Source organism: Cryptomeria japonica, chromosome 10, assembly GCF_030272615.1.
Source record: "Cryptomeria japonica chromosome 10, Sugi_1.0, whole genome shotgun sequence".
NCBI lineage: Eukaryota > Viridiplantae > Streptophyta > Pinopsida > Cupressales > Cupressaceae > Cryptomeria > Cryptomeria japonica.
The window spans coordinates 675,136,622-675,158,880 of NC_081414.1; the positions used below are offsets into that span (position 1 = coordinate 675,136,622).

A 22,259-nucleotide genomic window follows, 5' to 3' on the forward strand; every position below is an offset into this window, starting at 1 on the left:
ATGGCAGACATATCCAGTCTTCCTATGATAGAGAAAGCAAAACAATAAGGTTGGATTGGAATGAGCCCGAGGTCGTGGATTTAGATGCTTTGATGGCACCAGTCTTGTCTTGTACTCGCAGATGGGTAGACGTTCAGCATCAGAAGTTGAGAGAACAAGGCATAGCTATGTTTTTCACTTTGGAAGAGAAATCAGCCGAAGGTGGAGCCAGTGTGAGTGAAGGCAATCCTAATCCTAGGAATTCGGGTGAAGGTAACCTTCGATGTGCCAGTGAGGGCAATCTCCATCCAAGAGGTTCGAAGAGGAAGGAAAGGTCAGAAAAGAAAGAGTCTTCCAAGAAAAAGCAAGGTGCCAACAAAGATCAAACACCAGGTACTTCTTCTAGACCAGAGAATAGAACAATTCAAGTGGAAGAATCCATGGAGTCTATGGTACAGAATGGCAGGCAAGAGGAAGAACAGGCACAGCGTGTTTCGTCAGATGGATCTCTCCAAGACTATGAGTTAGATGAAGACAAAGAAGACAATGAAATAACATCTCCTCCCAGACAAGAAGAAATAGTGCATAAAGAGATTCAAGTTCAAGAGACAAGATCGAATATCCCAGATTGGTTGAAGGAAAGATTGACTAAGGTGATCGTAGTAGAGGACGAGGATAATGCAATCGATTTAGAGAGCCTTGTTGGACGTTCACATGAAGTAACAGAGAAGAGAAAGGCTACCAAGATGTCCAAGATGATTCGAGATGAGACTGGATCTAGGAAATTGCAGATAGCTACACCGGCAGCAGACAAATATGAATGTGAGATCCTAGCAGAAGAATATGATATACAGACTTTTGAGTTAGGACCACCTACAGCAGAGCAGACTTTAGATGATGCTACCGATTCATTTGAGGCATTGAAGGACAAGCTTAGAGAAGAAATGGAGAAAAATAGAAAGCTTGAGAGAGAGGTCGGTGCATGGAGGACATATTTCAGTCACATCAATGAACCTTTGGGACGTCAGGATCCAGTTAGATCACCAGTGCAGGCATTGCCACTTCAATCAATCAATGAAGCAGAAAGATTCAGGAACCTGGTTCAGCGTACATATAGTTGGATGGATAGATCTCATACAGTGGCCATAGAGTTTGTTACAAGGATGATGAAGATCATTCATCAGGCTATCCAAGTTCTTGAGATAATCCACAAATTGATGACAACAGTTGCTGCATTTGCCCATACCAAGGATGTTGTCATTCCTGTCTTGAGAGTTATAAGACACACATCAAGAAGAATTTTAGCGCAGGAGAAGATCTTGGAGGGTGATTCTCACAGTTTGTTCCAGTGGTCAACCTTACTCCATATGAAGAATGTTTTCTTTGAGGACATCAGTGTTAGATGTGGCCAACTTGAGGAAGTGATCAATCCGATCCAGGAAAGAGTATTTGAGGTACTTCGTACCATTCTTGGCAGAGGGATCGAGGTCGAGACAGATGTGGATATGCAGGAACTTGAGGATAGAATCAAGATCATCTTTCGCAAGGACGCAGATATTACAGATGAACAGTATGATCAGATGTTTGCCACCATGCTCCTGATTGAGAGGACGAAGGAACTTGAATCTACTTGGGACGCAGCTCTTCTAGATGCATTCGATCAGGTCATCCACTTAGAGGAGAGTATGAAGAATCTTCCCGAGATTCCGATCACAGAAATCGAAGGAATCGTGACAAAATTCATTGCATATGCTAAGAAAGAGAATTGGAAAGGGAATAAGATTCTAGATGAAAGGTTGTTACAGATGACATGACATCTTATTTCTCATTGGTTGATACCTCCTAGGTTTTTGTGCCGAATTTAATATTTGGCTATGTATTTAATATTGTTCAGTAAAAAGGAGGTCATTTGTAACAAACCCTAATTAGGGTTTAGGTGTCATGATCTTGTCCGTTGATTTACTTTCAATCTGGACCTTTCATTGTAACTGGGGATGCTATTTATACCCCCATTTTTCATTTCATTGAGTAATAGTGTAATAGAGGAATAGAGTAATAGTCAATAGTTGATGTAAGAGAGATTAGAGTTAGAAGCAATTTTATTTTGTAGCAAGATTGAGTTTTGAAGAGAGAAATTCGAGCAATTGTTGTACATGATGACTTGGAAATCAATAAAATATTGAAGTTATGGTGTTTTGTTGCAAATTTCTTGAGTTATCTTCATGGTTGTTTGATCTACTTGAATCATGCTCAATCAAAGTAGTTTGTTAAATTTGAAGGACAAAGTGTGAGATTTGATATTTGGTAGGATTCGTAATCCAAACCACTAGCTTCTTGCTGATTGTAGGAACGCCTTGCGTGGTCGACTGGAGAATACTTTGAGTCCCTTAATCTTCAATCATTATTGTATCTTGGATATGTACCTTCGTAGTAGTGTCCTTGATCTTTGATGTATTGAGTATCATTTTATTACCTTAGAAGATCGCACTAATTTCAATTGAGTTGTTATCTTATGGCAAAATTGAAGTTGGTTGAATCTTGCCAAGTCTCGTCCATACTAAGTCATTCATAGGGTTAGGCTAGGTTAGACCTCTTTTAAACCCTACTCCTTTTGCTATTTTTGAAAGTTTCCTTAGTTTAGAAAATCTTTGAACTTTTGGAATACGTAAGGCCCCTTGGAGGAAACAGCAAATCACATCATAACACTAAAAGCTTGTCCACACGTAGAGACCCTACTAAAAGAACCTTGGAGTCTACCTAACTGATCCTTTACGCGAATCTTCAGCAGTTAGAGACTATTTTCTCAAGAGAGGATAAGATGCCTATTGGTATTTTATTCTGTGTATGATTGTGTACAAAATACACGTCAACAGAGTTCCAGCAACACCAGTTTGTTTTACGGGTACCTAGGTAGCTTATGCGGCTGGAAGGAAAATCCTTACGTCCGGATATATGTGAACTTTGGAAACTGAATGTACACTGCTCCAAATTTTCATATCAATGGTCTAGCCTTTGGTATCACTCGCGTGTGGAGTTCAACCTGCAATAACCTGGTTAAAGACATCGTGAAAGTGTCATTCACCAGTTTGAAAGAATCAGTGTTGTACAGGGGCAATTGGGGATAGCACTCGTGGACCTTCACTTGTGTTGGCCCACATCCCATGGGCCCTTTTCCTGGTAAACCGTCGAAGCTTCCTATCCTAGCCAGCTAGTAAATCACATATGAGCTCATGTAGAAATATTGGGAACGCATCTCCTTCAGATTCTTCAACTGTTCATGCACATAATGACTTATCAATCTTGCGCAATCCACTATCCCATTGGCATTCATGACTTCACCAACGAAGAAGAACATCCAGGTTTGAAAGTAAAAGCATGTTAGCACCCCCATAATCCTGTTCAACATCATCACCAGATCCGCATACTCTTGCTTGAAATCAAGACTAGTCATTTGTTTAGGCATTTAGGAAATATGAGGTCTTGGCTTCTGCATCCAAGTTTTGTTGATCTTCGTAGCACATCTATCAGGACCCGCATCATATACTATCGTCGCTCCATCCTTAGTCTTGTAAGTCATGTTTGCCCTCTCGGGTGAATAACTTAAAACATAAAGCACGTAATGCAGAATAATAATGCCATAGATATCAAACAAGTATAAGAGATGTTATTCCATTCATAATTGTTGTCCCGTCACAAGTTACATTCGCAAGTATATAAAGATACTGAGGGGGTGCGAGCGCCAACCGTCGCACCGCAACTGCCACCCCTCGGTTGCCAACTAACCAACACAATTACAACTTAATTAACTAGTTTTATTTCCGTGTACAATATTGCCGCCAACAAGTCATGCAATGATAGAATGGAATTCCAAAAGTCTCCCTGATAGCCTCCGCAATCAGGTTGGCAAGAAGTTTTCCATCAGATGTCAGAATTGCCCTTCTTTCTGGATTATAATGTTTTGCACATTCTAAAATCAATTATGGACATTGAACGGCTAGAGGGAAACCGACTGCCGAGACAATTCCAATTTTTACAATTTTGGCAAGGGTGGGAGATGGAGCAAGTCCAGCTGTTCCAAACATCCTGAGTCGAAAAGCACCCAGCTGGAAATTTCCCAGATTGGTATCACTAATTTCCCTCCACTTAAAAAAAATCTTGGACTCCAGAACAAATCCCTTTGCCTCATTCTTGAATTGTGCCTGTCGGGAAGTAATTGCGACCTTGCTGGATTCCGCCATTCCTACAAAACAAAATAAATTAACATTAAAAATCTGTGTAAGGAATTAAATAAGATGTTTGAGAAATTTCAGCCGGCGAGTTCCTAATTAGGAATAAAATAAAACCTCCGCGATCAAGAACTTCTTGAAAGAAATAAATTCTTCACTATTGAGTCTTTGCCACTTCTCTCCAACTTACACTTTCTCCAAAATCGCACATGAGAAATGAATTGTGTTCCATCGTTTTATAGAATTCCTCACAAAGCTGCCAATTTGGCGAGAGACTAATCTTAGCACGTTGCATTAATAATGCGTCATAGTTTCCTTAATAGCTTACCATGCAAACGGGCCCCGTCATTGTCATTGAGTTCAAAATGGAAATTTCCATTATTTCATTGTGTCATAAATTTGGAATATTCCATCTTTTCCATGTTGCCAACTCACCAATCTTTCCATTTCGAATTTAAGATGATATCTTTGGAAGATTTTCCTTTACTAAGAAATTTTGACAATTTTATCCACTTGGAAAGAAATCGCGATCATCCAGATTTCTAGAGAGTGAAATCTTCTGGAGGGCCAAAATTTTATCTGAGAAGATTTTTTTTGTGCTTTTTTGAGTCCATCTTTTTCCAAGGAAGCTTTTTCATCAATTTTCAACATTTCCTATTTTTGAGGAATTTTTCAAATTTCAGTTTCGAGGTCCAGGAGAGAAAATTCTCTTCCTTGGCCAATTTTGTCATCGCCTTGAAATTTCTTCAACTTTTGGTAAATTTTCATGCCTGAGAAAGGATTTTTGAATCTCTTCGCTAAGGGGATTTTCCTTTATTCCTTGTCCTTGGCTTCAAATTTCAATGCCTTGGAATTCAACTTTTTAATCTATCCTTGGACGGAATTTCACCTTGAAAGGAAAATTCCTTCCTTATCCTTGTCCAGTGCTCTATCTCTACCTTGAGGGCCATTTCTTGCCTATGGAGGAATTCGAGATAACTCATGCTTTCCTTCCTAACCCCTCTTCAACGCTCACTTGCAATGCTTCGACGGATTTCTTCCTGTGTGCAGGAAAACGTGGTGTGGAAGAAAATTCCTCCAAACCCTCATGCTAGCGCTCTAACTGCTCCTTGGGCGCCAAAACTCCCTTTTGGAGGATTTTCACGTCCTGGAAGGAATTCCTTCACTCCCCCCCATCTAGCACTCTGCCCTCTGATTGCGCGCCAATTTGATGTGGTGTAGGAAAGTGTGGTGTGGAGGAAAATTCCTCCATCACCACGTTCTAGCGCTCCTTCTTGCTCTTGGACGCTATTTCAATACACCAATTTGGCGCCCTATCCCATATATGAGCGCCAAAAACACATGGCCATGGAATTTAGCGGTGGAGGAAAAATCCTCCATGACCACATTTTGGCTCCCTCTTCCAAATATGCACGAATTCATTGTCTAAGGAACTCCTAACTTAGACATTTTTTATCATTTTCCAGATTCGGGCTGCCATATTTGGAATTGAAGTGGATTTTCGTGCCTTAGGCGTGAAAGATCCCCAACCCACGCTACTCTGGTTTTTCTGTATTTCCACCTTGCTGATTGAAGGGTTTTAATGAATGCTTTGGCAGTTTTTGATGTGTTTGATTCTCAAAAGGTATTTAGGGGTTTTTGCTTATTTCAATGCCACTGATAGAATGTTTTTGAATACCAATATAAAGAAACAATTGACTGACAAACAATTTCAGAATCTGATTTTTATAACAGCATAATAATTATTGCAATCTTGAAAGATTTATTTCATCAAAAGGACAAACAGCATATCAGGGATCCAACGCCTAGCCTGGAAGTGAGTGTTTTATTGGATGAATTCTGATCTACTGCAAAATAATGGTGTCCAAGTAGAACTAATGCCTCCAATTAGGTTTATTTGCTTCAACTTTATTATCAAAATAAATTATTGAAAGATATAAGATTTCCACAATCCATAGAATTCTTTGTAAGTAGATTTCTGGATAAGATCGTGTGCGAGTTTTTAGATAACATTTCGGATCACACTCTGTGATCCATCATCAGGATGAATGAGAACATAACAAGCAAATAAATGAGATGTTGCAAACCAAGAGGAACCTTAAAAAGGTGGGAGAAGAGAGAGGAAGGAAAACAAGAGAGTTCACAAACCAAGGGGGGGAAACAATAATAAAAAACCCAAGGATAAAGATAAACTACAATAATAAACCTCAACCAAAAAATAATAAATAAATAAAAACAAAAAGACTGGTAAAATAACAAAAGACCAAAAGAATTATAACACAAAAACACCAAAGAAACCAACAAAAAAAACAAGTCAAAAAAATTTTAAAATGGCAAGAAACTAACCAAAACAAAAAAGACTAAATACAACAAAAAGCCAATGAGAAACAAATAAATATAATAAAAACATTAAAAATAAAAAAATATAAACCTAATGAAAAGAAGAATAATAAAAATAAAATAAAACTAAAACTATCCATACGCCAAGTTATGTATGGGTGTGTGTATGGATAGTTTTAGTTTTATTTTATTTTATTTTTATTATTCTTTTCATTAGGTTTAGTATTTTTTATTTTTAATGTTTTTATTATATTTATTTGTTCCTCATTGGCTATCTGTTGTATTTAGTCTTTTTTGTTTTGGTTAGTTTCTTGCCATTTTTTTGACTTTTTTTTTGGGTTGGTTTCTTTGGTGTTTTTGTGTTATAATTATTTTGGTCGTGTTATTTTACTAGTCTTTTTGTTTTTATTTATCTATTAATTTTTGGTTGAGGTTTATTATTGTAGTTTATCTTTATCCTTGGGTTTTTTATTATTGTTTTTCCCCCTTGGTCTGTGTACTCTCTTGTTTTCCTTCCTCTCTCTTCTCCCACCTTTTTAAGTTTCCTCTTGGTCTGGAACATCTAATTTTTTTGCTTCTTATGCTCTCATTCATCCTGATGATGGGTCACAAAGTGTGATCGGAAACATTATCTAAAAACTCGCACACGATCTTATCCAAAAATCTGCTTACAAAGAATTATTGAAAGAATTGACATATCTGCTACTGATTCCTGTAGGCTCCCAGGCAAGATCACTGAATTTGCCTAATTTTCCACAAAGAATTGCTCATATCAATCACATATGCCTGGATAAGTCTAATAAATCACTTTATTTGTTGATTGCTAATGCTGACAATGAATTTCCTTCCTTATTCCAACCCTCATATGAATTATTTGATATCCCAGTTGCCTCTAATGGTATGTGGCTGGCTAGGAGAGGCCACGTAGGTGCTAGAAAAGGTTGTGGCTGCCTTTGATTGCTTCCAAAAGCTGATTCCCTTGCTGTTACAGGTCTGCAATTGCTGATAAAATCTGATTATCGTAGCCCAAATAAGAATTCTAGATGAATCCTTAGTTCTATGACCTGAGCTTTCACCCAAACTCCCCTGGTATTGAGGATATTTCGTTCCCCAATGTAGATCTGCTGCTGTTCTAATTTGCAGAGCTCCAAATCTCAAAATATTCAATAGAAAATGATGAAAAGAATGCCCAAAAGTTGTCGTACAACTTCTTTTATGCCTCTCAAATTCCAACACCCAAATTAGGGTTCCAAATTATTAAATTTAATAAAACTTTAAACAAATTCATTCCCCTTCAATAATTTGAGCTTCATGAGCCTTCATTATTCATTAACAAAGGGGCCATTTATTATAAAAATAACTTAAACCTTTGGTGCTTAGGGAAGTGTGCCAAGGGCCCACTTTATTATGTTTTATTATAAAGTACAAAGTGATTATAACAATTCACTTTATTATTATTTATTTAAACCCAACTTAGGAAATATTAAATATTTCCCAAATAATTCATAAAATGCTCATCTAGACTCAGAACTGAAATCTGACTGAAGACCTCTGATCGTAGATGTCTGCATCCTGTAGGCCAATTGATAGTTCCCCCTAAAAAATAGGTATCCTCCCTAAAAAATAGGAATTGCCTCCAAAGTCTCCCGGAATGATCCTGGAGGTCTCCTGACGCATCCTAGTCAACTACTAGTCAACCCCTAAAAATAGGGATCCCTCCTAAAATCTAGGAAACTATCATAAATTGCTCTAAACTACTTACAAAGCCCCTACAATGCTTCATAATCCTCCAATTGAGTCCCCTATCCAAACTGTTGACCTACAGAAACTCGACTAATAAGTCAACCACCTATCATCTACCTGTCTCCTAGAAAGGGGACATTACAAGGAGGATTTTCAATGCCTTTCCATTTTTGGAATGATTTCCACACGGCCATTTTCGCTCAGAAGCCTTCTTTTTCAAACTTTCTGGATTTAAACAAGTGTTCAAGAATGCTCAATCTTCAGTGTAGGGAGCCCTGCCTGTGAAGAACCTACCAAAAATAGACTTACTATAAATAGTAAGTATTTCAAAACGTCAAAATTAGGGCAAATTGGGGCAAGATAACACTCACTAAAAATAGTTAGTATGATTTTTGACAAAATAAAGACGATATGGGAGGCACTGAAATCCCTAAAAATAGGAACTTTCTAATAATTGAAAATTGCTCAAAATTCGCTCAAATTTCACCTGTAGGTTCCTTGAAGGGCACTGATTCCAATGCAATGTTCAGTTTTCCCAAAACCCTAAGGAAAAGGCCTCAAATCTAAGTCCTCAAACAACTTGCAGACTTGGCCAAATTCACTCAAACGACTTGCAGACTTGACCAAACTCATCCAAAAACACTTGCAAACTAAGGAAACGAAAGAGATTGTCGCGAAAAGACCTAACAAACCAAAGCCAAAATACCAAGAGTACCTAAAAAGTAGGGGGTCCCATTTCAAATAGGGCAATGTGTGAAAACGTCACAACACGTAGAGGGGGGGGAAATGTCCTCAATCACAGTATCACCTTGCTGAACCTTAGAATAATTATGGTTCTTACTAATCTCTATTTGTTTTTCACTATAGATCCCCACTCTACCATCCACAACCAAATTGCCATCTGAGGCAGAGGCCACGCTATCCACAATCCTGATCTCATCCCTCGTAGGGGAAGTCTTGAGGGTCTGAATGTTATTAGATCCCGAGGAGTTTGTTGGCTCCTTACTAATGTTAGATCCATAGTTCAGCTGAGCTTCTATTCTTTTCCTATTCTCAGCAATTCATTTGAACTTATCAAGAATAAGTTGTTGGGCATTAAGAGTCTTGTGCCTCAATCCCCTTAGCTAGATCAATTATGGTAGAAGGAGAGAGGGGGGTAGGTCCACCCTTGGGGCAGACAACATTTGTAACAACCTCACTGAGTTTATCCAAATCCTCAATAAGAGAGGGTTTAAAACTGATCTCCGCAGACCATGGGGCAGACCCAACAACACATCCTGCAGGACAGATGGGGGCTATCTAAGAGTTAGGCTTAGGGGGGGAATGAAGTTTGGGGTTTTTGAGAGATTCACCAGAATATCAGAGCCCTCACCCTTCTCATTAGGGTTAGGCTTATCAGAAATGTTACTCTTCAACGCTGATTTGCCAACCTATTTATTCTTCCTTAAAAGGGAGCAATGCTTCCTTATATGCCCCTCTTTTCTTCAAAGAAAGCAATTGTTTAAACCCTCCAAAAATTCTAACGAGCGGGACAAAGAGTCATTATCCAGATCCACTCTAATCTCATTAGTGAGATCAATCCCTGGCTTAATCGAAATTAACAATCTAACATTCATATGCGGCAGGAGGGTAGGAGACTCATCCATCCTCAACGCTCTTCCAATAGATTCAAGGATTTTAGGAACCAATTTCAAAAGAATCGGAGGTATATTTTTAATCGTGACCCATCTAGGGCACGAGTGAGCCGCAATTTCATCATAATTGGACTCTGGAGTCCATCCTATGGCCCTAAAACAGCCATTGCCAATATTCCAAAATTCTTTTTTGACAACCTCTTTCTGACTCTTGCCATCCTTGAAAAAGATAATGAACAACCCACGTTGAACCATTCTACAAAAGGAAAAGTGAAGCCCAGGTTTTTTGACCCACACATTTTGTAAACAACTGTTCATCTAGTTACAGGTGGCAGTTTGGTAGGGTCTAAAACCGCTAGGAAAACAGCTATATCCCTAAGTCTATCCCTTTCAGAATTAAGTGCTATGGTCATCTCTGGATTAGGAACAAAAACTAGAGCAGCGGCAGAAGAGGGCTTACCCCATCCTTCTTTGTCGCCATTGTTTTCCACCAAGGTAGCAGGCTGAGAAACCACGAACTTTGCTCCTTTTGGAACATTCAAGGCGCCCGCAACAATCTCCTTGAAGAATTTAACAGATTCTTTCTCAGCAGCAATGGACGCGTTGGATATGACTCAAAAGGAGCCATCGTCCATATATCAAAGCAAGGAGTCGTCTACCACAGGCCAAGGGCATTAATGTCAGGGGGTACGAGGCCAGAGCAAGGCTGTCTTCGCCCAGGCCGAGCAAGGGCTCGCTCGTGCGGAGTCGGCCTTAATACAGGAAGAGATATTGCCTAGGTTGCAAAGCCTTCCAATGCCCTTTTAAATTTATTTATCTTCAGCAGATAAACTTCATAAACATAAATCAATAAATATCATTATTGTGCTCAGAAATGCAAGACAGCTGCTTCAATCATTCAAAGATATCCACCCTCTACGTCCAACCCTCAAAATGATCCTTCATTGGCACTTAGATTTGTTGCAGCAGTACAAATTGCAATCAGTCATCAGCCACATTAGATATTTCAATATTCAATAGCCCTTGCAAGCATCCTAGGGCAGCGATAGGATCATTAGGCTTTCCCAAACTCACTAAACTCTTTGATATGTATAGAAATCTGAAACAACTTTGCCGACTTCCATAAATCTGTCCCAAAGTCTGGAAACTTACTCAAAAATATCAGATCTGAAGGTAAAGCCCATGCCAAGAACTAGGGCATCCCACAATTTGCAGAAATGTATAGAGAAACCACACAAAACAGCAAGAAGTTGGAAAAAGATGAGATTTAAATGTCTAAACTCCACGCCAAGAATCATGAATAGCTTCACCCCAAGATTACAAGTAACAATGTTGCCTTTGAATCCTTCAAATGAAAAAGGAACACAAATATCTCAAATCTGAAAGCACTGTGAAATACCTGTAAAATATCTCCATCAAATACCAAATAGGGTAGATCTTTCACCACCAAAACTGATTTCCAAAAGAGGGTTTTTGTCCTCCAAAGGGTTGAGATGAACCAAGTTCAATCTTTGGAACCCCAAAAGAATTTCTTCTTCTCAATTAGAGAGAAAATATCAGAAAATAATAAACTTAAGCATAAGGAAATGACAGCTGTAACTCTCTTTTATAATATCTCAATGAGAAATTAGGGCAACACGGAGATAATAAAATATCATTATTTGCCCTTTAAAATATTTCTTCTTTTTCATCCCAAGAAGATGTCCACCTTTTGCACATGAAATAATACTTTTAAATCTTTTATTTTCTTCCCCAATTCCCACATCCACTTTTGCCTTTTAATTTTCACTTTAAAAACAACTTTAAGTTGTCACTTCCCGAGGTGTGGCCCAAGGGGTCATTTAAATCACTTTATTTCACTCAAATCATAAAGTCACTTTATAAAGTATAAGTGAAATAACAAAATAATATTTCCCAGCCTTAGAAAATTCATTAAAGACTCTAAAGAATCTGCACTCTGAAGTTGAGGAACTGAAGCCTCTGCGCTCTGAAGCTGAGGAAAAGCTAAGGCTAAGACTAATTACCCAAAATAGCAGTTACTATAAATAGTAATATGCTAAAAATAGCCAAAACTATCCAAACCCTAAAATAAAGATACTACATGCTGAAGCTAAGAGGAGAAAAGCTATGGCCAACTGCCAAAAATAGTGGTTACTATAAATAGTAACTACTCAAAATAGTAAGTCACCCAAAACTCCCTATTGACCAATCGATGTCCAAACTGACACTTACTTAATATAGTAAGTCCCAAACAAGTTGTCTGAAATCACTCTAGAAAGTGTCATTCATCTCCATTAATCAGTCTGAACACACTAGTGACGTTGAAATACTCCTCTGATGCTACCAACACCAACCCAGAAACCCAACACCAACTGCACTACAAGATAACCTGAAAATGGGACATTATAGGTTTGGACATGGGTTTTGGAGAGCCTATTAAGATGTAGTTTGGGAGCTCATTAGGTCATGCTAGGATTTGATATTTTGGATATTTCTCTTGCTAGTTGAACTTGTTCATCCTGTGGCTTTGTCAAGATGAAAACCCTTGCAAGGAGCCATCTTCTACGTTAGGGAAAGACCCAATCTGGAAGATTCTTAGTGATTTCATACAAAGATCACAGTTGAGCTTCATTGGTGACTCGCATCTTCAATTTCTACATAAGAAATCTATAGAACAAATTTGTAGAAGGTCGATTGGAGGGAGTTTAAGTGATTTGTTGCTGTTGTTCTTTTATGTTGGGCATGCCATTTCTTGGCTAGTCGTACTTCCCTTTCTAGCTGGTCATACTTCCTCTTTGGACGTGAGCATTCTCCTAGCTTGGCACTAGGGTTTTTGAAGGGATTGGAGTCCATTTTCTAAGGTGCCTAGCGCTTCTATGGTTTGGTGTTCGATATTGTAAAATCTGATGTTGATATCTTCAATTTCTACAGAGAAAATCTATAGAACAAATTTGTGGAAGGTCGACTGGAGGGAGTTTGAGTGATTTGTTGCTGTTGTTCTTCTTTTATGTTGGTCGTATCATTTCCTGGCTAGTCATACTTCCCTTTCTAGCTAATCATACTTCCTCTTTGGACGTGAGCATTCTCCTGGCTTGGCGCTAGGGTTTTTGAAGGGATTAGAGTCTGTTTTCTAAGGTGCCTAGGGCTTCTATGGTTTGGTGTTCGGTATTGTAAAATCTGATGTTGATATCTCATTGTTTGGACTTAATTTTTGGGTGCCAATTTGTTGGGCATTCACAATATTGCACTCTTTTTGTATTTGCGGCAAATGGATATTTTTGATCATGCATTATAACAAGATTTCATCTTTTCGGTTATCTCTAGTTTTGCTATTGTATTGTGCTTTCAGATTATAGCTAGTTGTGAGCCCTTAAAATATTGTAATTGCAAGTTATTTCCTTTATTTATTTGCTGCCATAAAACCATATATTGCTATATACTTCTGCATTTCCGTCTTCTTCTATCAAACACATCAAAACAGAAAACAAACAAAAAAACCAAGGGTGTATGTTACATAAATACAGTGAAAAGAAATTGTTCTATATCGAGGGTCCAAGTGAGAAAGAAGAGGAGGAACCAATATCAAATGGTGATAAGGAGTCAGATAAGGAATCACATGGTTCCCAACCAATCATTTCTTGTCACACCCTCTCAGGTTCTAGCACCCCACAAGCTCTCAAGGTAGTGTGTTTCTTAATGAACAAAGAGTAACTGTGTTGATTGATTCAGGTAGTACTCATAATTTCATCAACAAAAATTTAGCTACTCGTCTAAACTGTTTTACACATCCAGCTCCAGAGTTTCAGGTATTGAATGCAGATGGTGAAACTGTTGGGTGTTCTGGAAAATGCCACTACATTAAATTATCCATGGGAGATTATCATCTCGATTGCCCAAAGTATGCTATCTCCATGGGTGCAACAGATATTGTTTTGGGAGCACAATGGCTTACTACTTTGGGAACAATTGAGATGAACTTTCAAGAACTATTCATGAGATTTCAATCAGAAGGAAAAGCAATGGAGCTAAGAGGGTTGCATGCAAAATCCCCACAAATGGTAAGCTCTCATCAAATACAAAAATTGCTTAAGAAAGGAGCTAATGGATTTGTGGCCCAATTATGATCATTGGAAGCCTATCAATCAAATGCTCCTACCCATCCAAATTTACAAGCAACTATAGATCGTCATCCAGTGGTCTTTGAAGAGATGCCTAAGGGACTTCCACCTAAGAGGGATCATGATCATGCCATACAGCTAGTGCCAGGCAGCCAGCCACCCAACATTAAACCTTATAGGTACCCATAAACACAAAAAAGTGAGATTGAAAAGATCTTTCAAGAGATGCTAGAAGCAAGATTTATCAAGCACAGCTGTGCTTACTCCTCACTAGTGGTAATGGTGTGTAAAAAGGATGAAACATGGTGCATGTACCCAAACTATAGAGTGCCAACATGTACACCATCAAAGATAGGTTTCTTATTCCATTCATTGATGATTTATTAAATGAATTAAATGGAGCTATGTTTTCAACAAAGTTAGATCTTAGATCAAGTTATCACAAAATTTGAATTAAGGAAGAAGAAATTCCCAAGACAACATTTAGGACTCATGAGGATCATTATGAGTTTTTAATGATGTCATTTGGTCTTAATAATGCACCATTTACATTTCAAAGTTTGATGAACTCCATCTTTAAGAATTTTTTACGGAAGTTTGTATTAGTGTTTTTGATGATATCTTCATTTATAGCAAGACATGGGAAGAACATATACATCATGTTGATATAGCATTACAACTTCTCCAAGATCACCAGCCCAATGCAAAGCCTTCCAAGTGTACTTTTGGTCTCAAAGAGGTGGATTACTTGTGACACAAAGCTTCACATGAAGGAGTAAAGGTGGATCCTAACAAAATTGGGGCTATTGTGGAATGGCTTGTTCCCAAAACCATCAGGCATTAAGAAATTGAAGGGTTTGTGGATCCTCACAAAATTGGGATTATTGTGGAATGGCCTGTTCCCAAAACCGTTAGGCATTAAGAAATTAAAGGGTTTCTTGGGGTTGACTAGATACTATAGAAGATTTGTGAAGAACCATGGTCGCATAGCAGCACCACTCACAGTTGTATTGAAGAAGGATTCCATTCATTGGAATGAGTTTGCTAATGCAGCATTCAAGAGATTGAAGGAGGCTTTGTGGACAACTCTAGTTCTTGCTACTCCAGACTTCACCAAGGATTTTATTGTGAAATGTGATGCTTCAAGTAATGGTATTGGAACAGTTTTCATGCAAGAGGGCAAGCCCATTGCTTTTGAGAGCCATCAATTAAAGGGTAAGAATCAACTCAAACCTATTTATAAGAAGGAAATGCTAGCTATCCTTCACGCAAAGAAACAATGGAGACCATATATTTTGGAGCAGATATTATCCTCTAAAGAGCAACAAAAATGGGTCACCAAGATTGTTGGGATATGACTTTGAGATCATATACAAGAAAGGAAAGGAAAATGTTGTAGAGGATGCATTATCTAGGAAGGATGAAAGGATGAAGCTTTATTGTGTGCCATTTTTAATATTACAAGCAAATTGGGCAGCAAAAGCTAAAGCAAAGTTGAAAAATGATGTTGTTACAAGTAATCTCATTTAACAATTACAGAGTGAACCAAGTAGTTCTAGATAAGTTTTGTTGGAAGGGAGATGCTTTGCAACATAAAGAGCGATTACCTATGCAAAAATTCCACTCTCAAACAAAAGATTGTCACAGAACTTCATAAGTTTCCAATAGGGGGTCGTTTTGGATTTTTTAAGACATATCATTGAGTCAAGCAAAACTTCTTTTAGGAAGAACTAAAAGGGGATGTTCAAAAATTTGTGGCTGAATGTTTGGTTTGTCAGAGAAGTTAAGGGGAGACAGTTAAGACACTAGGTCTCTTGCAGCCCTTAGTTACTCATAGGCAGCATTGAGAAGAGGTCTCAATGGATTTCATCACAGGTCCCCCATAATCTAAAGGTAAAATGACAGTGGTGGATCGCCTCACCAAATATGCCCATTTTGTTGCATTATCGCATCCTTTTGCAGCGAGTAAAATGACAAAAGCATTTTTGGAGAATATACAAAAGCTACATGGTACACCTAAGGTTATTGTTAGCAACCATGATCCTATCTTTACTAGTAACTTTTGGACAGATTTATTCTCATGTTCGGGAACCCAATTGGCTCGTAGTTCTTGATACCATCCTCGATCTAATGGACAAACTGAGGTTGTTTGTGTTAATTTTGTGGATCAGAATTAAAATTTATCTTCTTCTATGTATTATCTATCACTGAATTGTTGTATAAATCTGATTGTCTTCATGTTGCAGGAGAGGAGGAGCATTTTTATTTCAATGTCCATTCTCACACATTTCATTTGGTATATGTAGTGGGCTGGGTACGGTCAAGCGATGCCTTGACCGGCCATGTCTTTTGGACATGGCCGATCAAGACATCACTTGATCGTGCCCCCTCACGATAATAAATGTTTGAATGAGAGACTTCATTTATCTCTCATTCAATCATTTATCTTACCGAGGCTATCATGCATTAACACTCCCTCTTAGCTAGGTAAGATAAATGTAAAAGGTAGTGGGAGCAATATTCATAAATCGTATGATGCTTATCTTGGGACCATAGTTTCAAGATGTGAATTGCCTCTGTCGGCGATTCTATTCACAAACTCTTGAGTGGATTGCCTCTGTCGGCGATTCTATCCATAAGCTCTTGTGTGGATTGCTTCAGTCGGCGATTCTATCCACAAGCTCTTGTGTGGATTGCCTCAGTCGGCGATTCTATCCATGAGCTCTCACGTGGATTGCCTCAGTCGGCGAATCTATCCATGAGCTCTTACGTGGATTGCCTCAGTCGGCGATTCTATCCACAAGCTCTTACGTGGATTGCCTCAGTCGGCGATTCTATCCATGAGCTCTTACGTGGATTGCCTTAGTCGACGATTCTATCCACAATCTTGAGTTATTGTAAGATCGTCACCTTCCAATAACCTCAAAAATACAAGTGGAAATCATTTGGAAGTCGTCACTTCCTTATGATTTACACAGGGCCCATAAAATAATTATTAGTATTAATAATAATAATCAATATTTACAATTTTTACCTCAGAAGTGCTCAATCTTGATTAGTAAGCTCCCTCTCAATCACAAGGTATCTTGAGTTTCTTCTAGAGAACATATTTTTCTGAACATACGTCTGAATTTCTGACTTCAGCAAGGGACGCTTGTAGTTTAAGTTTGAGAGGACAAGTTCTTGCAATGTGGCCATATTCGAGACTTTCAAGGAGATATCAATCTGATCTTAATCGGATCTTCCTTCAGGCGGTTAGGCTTTATAGAAGGAAACCTGGCTCAGATACCATGTTAATTTTGTGGATCAGAATTAAAATTTATCTTCTTCTATGTATTATCTATCACTGAATTGTTGTATAAATCTGATTGTCTTCTTTTATGTTGCAGGAGAGAAGGAGCATTTTTATTTCAATGTCCATTCTCACACATTTCATTTGGTATATGTAGCGGGCTGGGTACGGTCAAGCGATGCCTTGACTGGCCATGTCTTTTGGACATGGCCGATCAAGACATCACTTGATCGTGCCCCCTCACGATAATAAATGTTTGAATGAGAGACTTCATTTATCTCTCATTCAATCATTTATCTTACCGAGGCTATCATGCATTAATAGTTTGTATTTGGAAGATATCTATGTTGTTTCACTTCAGATAAGCAATCTCAATGGGTAGATTGGTTACCACTAGCAGAATGGTGGTATAACACTTCCTTCCATTGCTCATCAAAAATGTCTCTTTATGGCTCTATATGGATATCAACCTCCTTCCATCGCATCATCATTGAGGGTGTCACCAAGACTTCAGGCTATGGAGGATCACATGCTTCATCAACAACAGATACTTTAAGGACTTGCGGGGAATTTGACCATGGCATAAAATCCAATGAAGCACCAACATTGTAGTGAAAGAAATTCAAAAGTTGAGAACTGGGTGTTCTTGAGATTGCAACCTTATAAGCAAATATCATTGAAGCAACTGACAAAGAATAATAAGTTGTCACCAAAATATTATGGCGCATACCAGATCATGCAAAAGATAGATCATGTTGCCTACATGCTTGAGTTGCTCCCAACAACTATAAATACATCCAGTTTTTCATGTTTCCTGTTTGAAGAAAATAGTTGGGAATAACATCCCTACACAAATGATATTACCAGAGCTTGATGAACATGGAAGAATCATATTGGAACCAAAGTTTAACAATAATTAATCTATTTCAATTCACTAATGACTTAAACAAAATTAATTAGGAGACAATCTATTCTTTGTTCTTTCTTAACATAAATCAAATCTGTGATGTTCCCTATTTGAAGCTGTCATAGTTCAAATAATTTATCAATCATTAATGAATAAATTGTCAATTTATCATACTAGATAATTAATTATATCATCCCTAATCCATAATTCTTAATGCAATGTTCAACCCTCGTTACTACCCAGTCCTAAGAAAGGAGGAGATTATCATGTTGCCTAAGCACTTAGATATCAACACACAATAGGCTCCCTCAAATTTTACGGATGCAGGCCCTTACCCTATCTTGGGATCATGCCCTCAAAGTTTATGGGACGCTGATCCTTACCCTATCTTGGGAATCATCCTCGTGGCTGGATTTAGACTGCCCCTCTTTGGAAACAATTCAGTCCCTTCTTCTTAGGTACTGACAGAAATAACAAGAATTAGACAATAAGTATACTAACTTCTCATGTATTATGAATATATATGAAATTAAGTATGACTGTCATACATATTGCAGTCCATATTAATATTACTACTAAATTCTGCATAAGGACATTATCAGGCTTCATATATTAAGCACATCCCCATGCATACCACAAAGAACAAGGATGTTACTGTCTGTAACTTAATAACAGTTCTGATCTGATCTGATCGATGGTGATGTCACTAGATGCTTTTGATTCCTTCCCTTTATATCTCTCGATGTGAGGGAGAGGTCACACCTCTTCATCATGTATGCCCTTTGGAAAACACCCTTTCACCATTAGCACCCTTTGAAATTAGGTATAGTTGTCACAAGATTCATATTGGAACCAAAGTTCATTTTCCAAAAACGTACAACAAAGCTGAGGACTAGAAAACTCAATTAATATCTCATTCAGTGGAAGAATCTACTAATTGAAGACACCACATGGGAAGATGAAGAGTTCATTCAGAAGAATCCACTCTTGGTTAGCATTGAGGACAATGCTTCTCTGAAGAGCGGGGCATGCTACACCCTTGTCGGCTTGTGGCTACCTTAACTCCTAATTAAGTCATATTATCATTATTATATTGCTATTTAGTTATTTAGGTCAGCCTTGGGCCTATATACTCATATTTAGGTTGGTCTAGGTCATATCTTAGGCATAAGAAAGGTATATATAGGAGGTAGTGAGTCTTATTTCATCATGGACTATGAAGTGTGTTCTCATTGGAGATATTAGAAGGTTTTCCCCCTTCTCAACTATTATTAAGCATTTGCAGCACATTTCATATTACCTTCCTCTTTTGTGCAAGTTATTTCATAACATGCTCCTTGATCCTAGTGCTAATAGAATGACTGATATCACTAATATAGGGTGTCTCATAAGGTCATTCAATCTTACGAACCCCAGGGTTAGGAAGGCAAAACTCTTGAATCTTTGGTTGAAGAGATGAGGCTTCTCATACTAGAGTAGGATTCGAAGGCACACTTGAGGATTTTCTTATGAAGGATTTTCTGTTGGAGATGCCTTCAATGTAGGAGAAGGTGGCAACAAATACAACACCAAAGTCATCATACTTGTAACTTTGGTTTAGAATACTTTGAATGTTGGCATGTCTCAATGCTCAGATGATGTTTTTGTTGAAATATCCATTCAATTTGAAAACTATGGTGAGATGGGAAATTTCATAGTTAATGTATTGCATCACAAATGCGAAAGGCCCGAATGGCTAGAGTCCTTAAGACGCCACCATTTTGGGCAAGGTGATGATGAGAGGACACATAAAGGTGGATGTTGGTGCGGGTGGCTTTTCTAAAAACTCAGCGAGCTAAGGAACCATTGGTTTTTTGTGAGAAAGATATTTAGGAAAGGGGATTGGTTATTGTTTTCAAGTTCTTTATAAACATGATGCACTCTATAATGTTGTTTAAATGAGAGTAGGAAATCTTCTGAATTCTTTAATAAAATTACACCCTTGTCAGTCCTTTTGTTGTCTTAAGAGTGTCTGAATATTTGTAGTTTTGTGTAGAGGTCCTAAAACATCTAATTGTTTTCTATTAGTTCAAGGTTAAAGACTTAGAATACAAATGAAAAGTTGATAAGTACCTGGAGACCACCAGATATAAAATGCACATGGGAATCAATAAAACCAGGAACCACAACTTTCCCCTTGAGATCCACAATGCGAGTTTGTCGTCCAATTAGCCCCTGCACGCACAAAATGCATGCACTATGCTTAGTGGGTGATCACAAATATTCATCTATAGCCTTTTCCAATATGTGAAATTATATTTTTCATAACTTAAAACTAAGCTCCCGTTCAGGTCCACACAGATAGAATTATAGTGCTATAGTTGTACAATTAGAAGCTAAATGACACGTCTCGCACAATACGAGCATATTGGAATGAGATGAGCTCAAACGTTAATAGCATTGGGGATTCCAAAGCAGGGTCCTAAGTTACAATCACAGAAGAGATGAAAGCTAAACTAACACATCCAACTCACTAGGTGTTGCGTACCTCAATGGATGAGACCAGGTGCAAGTTTCATGTGAATGTTAAAAAGAGATGCCAATTTGTCATGACATCTAAGCATATGTTTACCCCTCAAGAAATTTACCAAATATTTAAAAATAAATAAGCATTAAACTAGCATAAAACGCAGAAGCAAGCACATAGTTAAGCCATGAACGACGGAAAAGAAAACATCCGGAAATGAAACAAAAACGAATGAATAATTTTGACAAACAGTTAGGAAGCTACCTCAACGGAACGCAGGTTCCCAACCTCAAGAATACGGCCACTACGAACAGCCATACATTCTGCCCACGGTAACGATGGATCACTGGTATAAATGACAGCATTTGTTATGACTAATTCTGCACTCTGTATCACTCTCCCTGCCATGTTAACAATACATTTACGAGTAAATTCCAGTGGCATTCCATACAATACAAGACATAAGCAAATAAAGCAGCGAAAGAAACCAGAGAATTGGGTTGCATTACAATTTCCATAAGGTAAATGTGGTGCAACAAGGAGTGTAATCACGACTGCCATACACGCAAGTAACCCTGCAATTAAGTTCCTGGGCTCCATGAAGATCCTTGGATTGCCCCCGACCCCTGTATCCCAACTAGCTTCAATCTAGTAAACAGGGAAAAATCCCTTCTGAGCGACAACTTTCAAATTGTAAAAGGTTACTTTTGTTTAGAGGATAAATCTTCTGACCTTTTGTAACTACTAGTGGAGGATTCGTGACCTCAAACGTCTTTCTTGGGTTTGAAAATAGTGGTTTTTTTTTTCATTGGATATATTTTATTTAATTTTACAACAATTTAAAGATTTTCAATTATTTTAAATTAAAAAGTGGTTATATGAAGATCGTATTTTACCTTGAATACTAAATAGCCAAATAGTAGTTGTAGAGAATCATAATGTATACTTGTAGTAGTTGTTTGTTGTTGTTTTTAAGGTATGTTTGTATTTATTTTTGTTATTTAGTGTGTTTATAGTGTATTGTAGTTAGTTTTTTTTATATTTAAATATTTTTCTTATATTTTAAATTGTTTTGTCATTTTAGATGTTATTGTGTTTATAATTTTTTATACTTTAAAAGTACAAAAGCAATTAATAGAAATAAATAAGGAAAAAGCATAAGTAACAATAGTGAATAGTATTAGAATAGACATTTCTTCTTGCTCAAAATCCATTACTAGTTGCTCACAATTATTACACTCAGGATCTATATTTTGCACATCTCCTAAAGAACGCAATTACATCTTATTTAAATTGATTTAAGATTTGATTTATACAAATTCCTAAATGTGCCTAATGTTATTGCAAGAAGTGTTATTATCTACCTAGTTTACATTTACCTAGTAGAATAATTCACACTAGTTTAAGCTTACTTGGAGATTTTCTATTTGTTATATCATAAATCAAAATAAAATAATAGTTTGCCTCTCAATTTTAGTTATTTTATGGTTGTCAATAACATTAAGCAAAACTTT

General features: G+C 37.6%; 1 protein-coding gene across 2 annotated transcripts in view; it reads right to left on the reverse strand.

The window, feature by feature from the left end:
* LOC131077013 (protein LONG AFTER FAR-RED 3) overlaps positions 1–21,498 on the reverse strand; it is a 219,276-nt gene extending 197,778 nt beyond the window's left edge. The window contains exons 1-3 of one of the 2 annotated variants that reach the window (XR_009113516.2): positions 21,255–21,498; positions 21,010–21,146; positions 20,352–20,453 (exon numbers count right to left, since the gene is read on the reverse strand). Coding sequence is in view for 1 of the 2 variants with exons in the window: in XM_058014372.2 (XP_057870355.2) it covers positions 20,352–20,453; positions 21,010–21,146; positions 21,255–21,345 (330 nt within the window). In the remaining variant the exon portion in view is untranslated. The remainder of the gene's footprint in view (positions 1–20,351; positions 20,454–21,009; positions 21,147–21,254) is intronic. The other variant, XM_058014372.2, reaches the window with a different exon arrangement.
* Positions 21,499–22,259: the final 761 nt, after the last annotated feature.